Raw genomic sequence first — 5837 nt, 5'->3', positions numbered from 1 at the left:
GAGCCTAGTGGAGAGATAAAAAAAAAAAAAAAGGAGAGATGCTTATTTTTATATACAAACGTATGAAATTCGTGTTTTTTGTTTCATTTTTGTGTTCTCCTGTTTTGTAAGGAATATTTATGTACAGATTCATAATTAAAGTTAACGACCCTGTTTTCCAGGGTTCTTTGAAGTTTTCTAAAAAAAAACAAAGGAATTGAATCCTGATGAAAATGACTATTTAAATTGGTTTTAAACTTACAATACTAACATGGCCTTACCTGTGTTCTTTTTTTAAAGAATGATTGCCAAGAAGCACAAAAACAAAGTCTGACCCTTGGTGAAATTGGTCAAAAGGACACTAAACTGCAGTCCATGTGTGTGGTTCTGTAAAGCATTGTTAATAATGTTACTTTGCGTACTGCAACATCCATGTTATGTGAAGTAATCTTTCACAGTAACTCGATAGCAGTGCTCAGATTTCTTGCATACACTTTTTCCCTCATTGTGTATAACATACGTTATGTCTTTTAATCATTTGACAGTAGTAGCAAACTTTCTAAAATGCACAATCCAGAACACTATGCTAACCACACAATCACAAGGGTCTGAGTAACCACAGTGAGGTCTGAGCTCCATCGACAAGAAGCAGTGGACTTTTTGCACGCGTTAAACTTTTATTTATGTACATGTAGATGCTGTGCTGAAAACAGAGCAGGTGTTAAGTTGAGCGCCGGCCTGAGGGATGCTGTGGCCCTCTGCCACTACAATCAAATGTAGTGGCAGAGGGCTCCACATCTCTATCAATATGTTGATATTACTTCACAAATAGGGTGCCTCTTGTTTGAAAATCTGTACAACAATTGTCTGTCAATAGCTGCAGTATCTGGTTCATTTCCTCTTGTAAAGTTGAGGCCTGGAATGGTTATTGGTGCAGCTGAGGGTGGGGGGACACTGGGTGGGCTCTCGTCGAGCTCTCGGTTCCTCACTTGCTTTTTATGAAGCGTTGTTCACTTTTCTCTTGTCTGTTTTGCCTTAGAGCTTTCTATTTTGGAATAAACGATGCCTAACTCTCTGCTGTTCCCCGTCTCTCTGTTCCTTAAACGTTGCCTCCACACAGGGTATGTGCGGATTAAACCCTCTGCCATTCTGCTGTCATTGTTTATCTCTGTAGTCCTGTCATTTGGAATCATCCAAACTGAGTAATCACATGGTGCTTCAGTTGTCTGTGCTCAGAGCTGGAGAGTTAGAATCCTCTTCTCTCTGAAAGACAATGTGGAAAATAACAGTTGAACACAATGGACACTGAAACAAGTCACAGTAATGATCTAGTTATGACAACTGACACCATCTGAGTCCTTTAAAACAATTCTTTACAAATTGTTATGGCCAAGCGTGGTTCATTAATTTTCAACTTTTGTAAAACTTACAAATACAGTATACTAATGTAGTGAAACGGATGCATAAGGTTATTTCCATGACAATTAAAACCATTGCATAGAATTCACTCAGTGATTTACATTTGTTTGCATGTGGTCTGAGAGATGCTGTACATGGAAACAAGCCCAGTTTAATTGATTAACATTACAAATTCTTAAAGGTGAAAGGAACTTGGTGTCAAGTGTAGCATTTCAAAGCTTTTATGATATAAAGATAGCTGCTGTACTCGGATTCCACAAGGAGGAGAACCAGCTGTTGGTCAGACATCTCACAACAAAGTCCCCAACAGCTGTGCAGAGGTCAGCTGAACAAACAGGGGCCTTCTTAAATTCCCCTCTGTCAGAACAACCTGATAGCCATATTAACCAGGCCGCCGCCACCACTCCTAACACCCCAACACTGTCCTGCAGGGTGGTGTTCAGTCAAGATGTCCATTGTTCTTGCTATTTTAAGTAGGAATAATTTCAAGCAAAAAAACATGGCTGATTCAGCGATAACATAAAGGTAAGCTCTGTTCACAACTGAAAAAAATGCACTAAGAATTCAGTGGAGTGGAGACGTGCAGCAGAGCCGTAATGCAGCAGGCTCCAGAGCTAATGCTAACCTGACATCCTCACAGGCTCCAGAGCTAATGCTAACCTGACATCCTCACAGGCTCCAGAGCTAATGCTAACCTGACATCCTCACAGGCTCCAGAGCTAATGTCCTCGTATACCAGCCGCTCTGAAACAAGCAACTAAAGTGAGTCCAGCAGTAATTTATGATATTTTTGACAACTCTGTTTATACTATAATGACATGTTGTTAAACTATGGTGTGTGTCCTGCAGAAATATGGTGACCATATGGTGAATCTTCTTCAGTAGGCCTACTAGCTTTCCAAAGGCCAAACATACTAAAACAGGACACAGCTTGCCATGTGCTGACCTCCATCTGTTGGCGGATCCAGCTGAGCGACTGTGTGATGCTGGTGTAAACGCCCGGTTTGTTCCTCATAGCGCATCCAATCCCCCAGCTGGTTGCACCAACCAGCTTCCATACAGAGTCCTGACAGGCCAGAGGACCTCCACTGTCGCCCTGAACACACACACACTTTTTGGGTTCTTTTTTTGAAATTACAGATTTTATTTCTATGGAGATTTTAGACTTTTAGTATTATTGGTAAAATAAACCTATAATGACATTTGATTTCACAGCTCCTGTAGTTTCTGTGTTATTCTGTAGAAATGAACTCTGAAATCACAATGGGGTTTAATGCTTCAAAGAACCCCGGGCCCCTTCTCACTTCGGTTAAATGGATTCCTTGCGTCCCTCACTTGCGTAGTTTCCCTGCGTTTAGTCCCTCCCACCAAGGAAGCATGGAGAGACGCAAGGAAACCACGAGAAGCAGGGAAATTAGTTTTAAGAGCAATGGGACGTCGTATGGTCGTTTCCTCTGGAGCGTCACGTGAAGCGACGTCCGTTTGTGATGACGCTGATCGTCTGACAGCAGCCAGCTCTGTCCCCGTTATTTCCACAAACACCCCCGCCTCTGTTAGTACACATTTACTGACACAAAAATGTGTATCATCTGTTGTAGACCCAAATACATTTAATAAAATAAGAACTAATTCTCAAAAAAGATAAACGCCATTCTTAAAATGTATAAACGAAAAAAGCGATCATGAAAATGTTTCCAATAAATGAATAAAATGATTTTTGACCACTTTGTTGTTCAGATATATCACATATTTGAAACTAAATTATACATTAATTGAAACAAAACACGGTATAAACTGAGGAGTGACTCCCTTGAGGTTCATGTATTTTCTTCACTCTGCTGGGAAACTGCTCTCATGTCAAGAAGCATCAGATCAGTGCATGCGCTGCATCGTCCAATCAGTGAGCGATACACAGTAAGGGGGCGGGGCGAGTGTCTGAGGATTTCATCGAAGGATGGTCTGGTGGTTCCTCGGTTATAGCTCCTCCATTATCGCTCCTCGCTCCTCCGGCAAAAATAAGGCCATTGGGACGCTACTCAAGATGGCGCAGACAAATCAACTTCCGGTGAGACCGAGACCGAGGAGCGAGGAAATGAAAAATAAGAGAAGTGAGAAGGGCCCCATGTGTACCTGGCAGGAGTCAGTTCCTCCCTCCAGGTATCCTGCACACAGCATCCAGGAGGAGATGAAGCCCTGGTAAACCTCCGGCTGGTTGCAGGTCTTCGTGGAGAGCAGCGGCACCATGGCAGAACGCAGAACCACACTGGTCTCTCCTGGAAGAAAAAAACTATTTCAAGCATGTATGTATCGGAGAGTGCAGGAACACTAGCGTTATTACATTACACCTGGCGGAATGTTACAACATTCAAAAAGCTGCAGATGAAATAATATAATCAAAGTCCTGTTCAGACTCACCTTCATCCTCAGTGGCTCCCCATCCAGAGATCCAGCACATGGTGCCCTCCTCAAACTCCTCCCCATGGTTTGGAAGGCAGATGGGCTCCACAAAGCCTACAGAGCAATCTATAATGAACTACTTATCCCAGACACCTTTCACCAACAGGACCAACCTCTATCAATCAATCATCCAGCTAATGTGTAATTACACCCACATCCTGTTTTCGTGTGGTAGCTGTTTGGACAGAAATGACACAACATCAGTTTCGGAGATACAACTCCGTCAGGGGAAGAAGTGAAAAAGGTGAGGACAAATAGATGAGAGCCGACACTCAGACCTCAGACAACTGAAAGGCCTACAATTATTGACACTGTCAGAAGGCTAGAAACCGGAGAGAGGTGGGAGATAGCAGTCACCTCACAAGACTGAGAGACTGAAGGGAGGTAAAGGTGCGTTTCATTTCAACTTGGAAGTACAAAATCTGAGCTTAGTGGTTTTTGTTAGCCATGTAGCCACTTTCGACTCCAACAAAACCATCAAGAGGACACAGATGACACAGCTGTGGTGGTCCTGATCACAGATTGCTAGGCCAAGCTGAAAGAAGTAGAACAGCAACATAGTCCAAAACGTCCACAAGACTAAGGAGCTGATCGTGGCCTTGGGGAAGAAAGAAGAAAGCCCCCCTTCAAATCCACTGACTCGCTGGGGACTGGTTTACCTCAGACGCTTGAGGAAATTCCAGCTATCCTCTCAAATGCTTAAGAATGTCCACTCCTGACAGGGAACAGTGGTGGTGTAACATCAGGAAACACGGTAAGGTGCTCTAACCTGCCTAAGGCATATTAAACAGCAGACGCTGCAACAATAAGCCTTGGAAAATCATTAAGGATCCCAGCCACTTCAATCATGGACATTTCTCCCTGCGAAGATCTGAAAGATTCAGATTACGCCAGGCCAGCTCTGAGAGGCTCAGCACGATTGAGATCTGGAGCTATACATGATGTAATGAACACATGAACATAGAGCAGGATTAGGATCTAGAGCTATACATGATGTAATGAACACATGAACATAGAGCAGGATTAGGATCTGGAGCTATAGGCCTACATGATATAATGAACACATGAGCAGGATTGAGAAAGAGAATGAGGTCATGAAAAAGCCGTTAAAATCAGTAGCGTGGCAGGGGGAAAAAATTAGGGGAAGCCAATAATACGTTCTTTCTTTTGGGGTGGGGGGGGTGTGGTGGTCAATGTAATAACGTAACCAGATGAGTGATTACAGCGCCCGGTATCATTTTACACACATTTGTATCATACAGATGCAGGACTTACACACGCCTGTTATCTATGGCGTTATATTTGTGCCTCTATCCTGAGCACGCAATGAAACATGTTGAGCCTAGAAAATGCGATTGAGCATTTGAACATTTTTGAGCACAGAGAAATATATTTTCTCTCATAAAACTCCTGCTCCGTGCGCAAGCAGACCGCTGCACGCGCTCTCTCTCCCTCGCTCGCTCGCCCTCTCCACCCTGTGCGCGCTCAGCTTTGCCTGCCTGCTCGCTCAAGTTGTCACAGCGTTACAAATGTGCCACGAAACCAACCAATCGGAGAACTCGAGAAGGCCAATTCTGATTGGCTGGTCCAGCATGTAGAGAGAAGAGTTGCGACAGCGGAAGTCCAAAATGCTTGATTGTCACGTGGTTCAGAGAGACTCAGAAAGTTCCTGGAAGTTTGTGGCGGGCCATTTGAATCAAGATTTGAATGCATTGAAAAGAGGATAGAAATGCAATTTTTGGTAGTTATTGGTCAATAAAGGTTTTGATTTGCAATATGTATACAACATCTCGATATGTGTATGTAGTTACATCAATGTGTTTTTTTTTTTTTTTTTAAAGTAAAATGTGCTCATATTTGAGGATTAAGACAAAATAATAAGTACTTTATTGATACTGTTAGCAATTCTTGAACCCAGAGAGCAGGAGAGACTGAAAAGAGTCAAGGGAAGCTTATAAAAGTTAACAGCATTTAATTACACA

At 42.8% G+C, this 5837-nt stretch overlaps 1 protein-coding gene across 2 annotated transcripts; it reads right to left on the bottom strand.

The window, feature by feature from the left end:
* Positions 1-170: 170 nt before the first annotated feature.
* On the bottom strand, positions 171-4572 carry LOC104956447 (transmembrane protease serine 3-like). 2 transcript variants are annotated; one of them, XM_010783930.1, is made up of 4 exons: positions 3814-4572; positions 3529-3671; positions 2345-2494; positions 171-1242 (listed from the first exon to the last, which is right to left on the bottom strand). In XM_010783930.1, exons 1-4 carry the CDS (start codon positions 3851-3853, stop codon positions 1198-1200), a joined length of 378 nt encoding a protein of 125 aa, XP_010782232.1. In that variant the 5' UTR covers positions 3854-4572; the 3' UTR covers positions 171-1197. The 2 variants fall into 2 exon arrangements, with proteins under 2 accessions (XP_010782232.1, XP_010782231.1); XM_010783929.1 differs by lacking the exon at positions 171-1242 and having other exon boundaries at positions 2179-2494.
* Between the last annotated feature and the right edge of the window lie 1265 nt (positions 4573-5837).

Source organism: Notothenia coriiceps, unplaced genomic scaffold, assembly GCF_000735185.1.
Source record: "Notothenia coriiceps isolate Sejong01 unplaced genomic scaffold, NC01 NC01_scaffold00026075, whole genome shotgun sequence".
Classification (NCBI taxonomy): Eukaryota; Metazoa; Chordata; class Actinopteri; order Perciformes; family Nototheniidae; genus Notothenia; species Notothenia coriiceps.
Note: the sequence above shows the minus strand (reverse complement) of the source record. Positions and strands in the feature narration are given on the sequence as shown.

What these genes read in the sequence shown, in the direction of transcription:
- LOC104956447 (XM_010783929.1), bottom strand. Translation starts at nt 3,853, where the DNA reads ATGTGCTGGATCTCTGGATGGGGAGCCACTGAGGATGAAG. An exon ending in GGGAGCCACTGAGGATGAAG is followed by an intron (nt 3,672 to 3,813) that starts GTGAGTCTGAAC and finishes TTTTTCTTCCAG; the next exon opens with GAGAGACCAGTGTGGTTCTG. An exon ending in GAGGAACTGACTCCTGCCAG is followed by an intron (nt 2,495 to 3,528) that starts GTACACATGGGG and finishes GTGTGTGTTCAG; the next exon opens with GGCGACAGTGGAGGTCCTCT.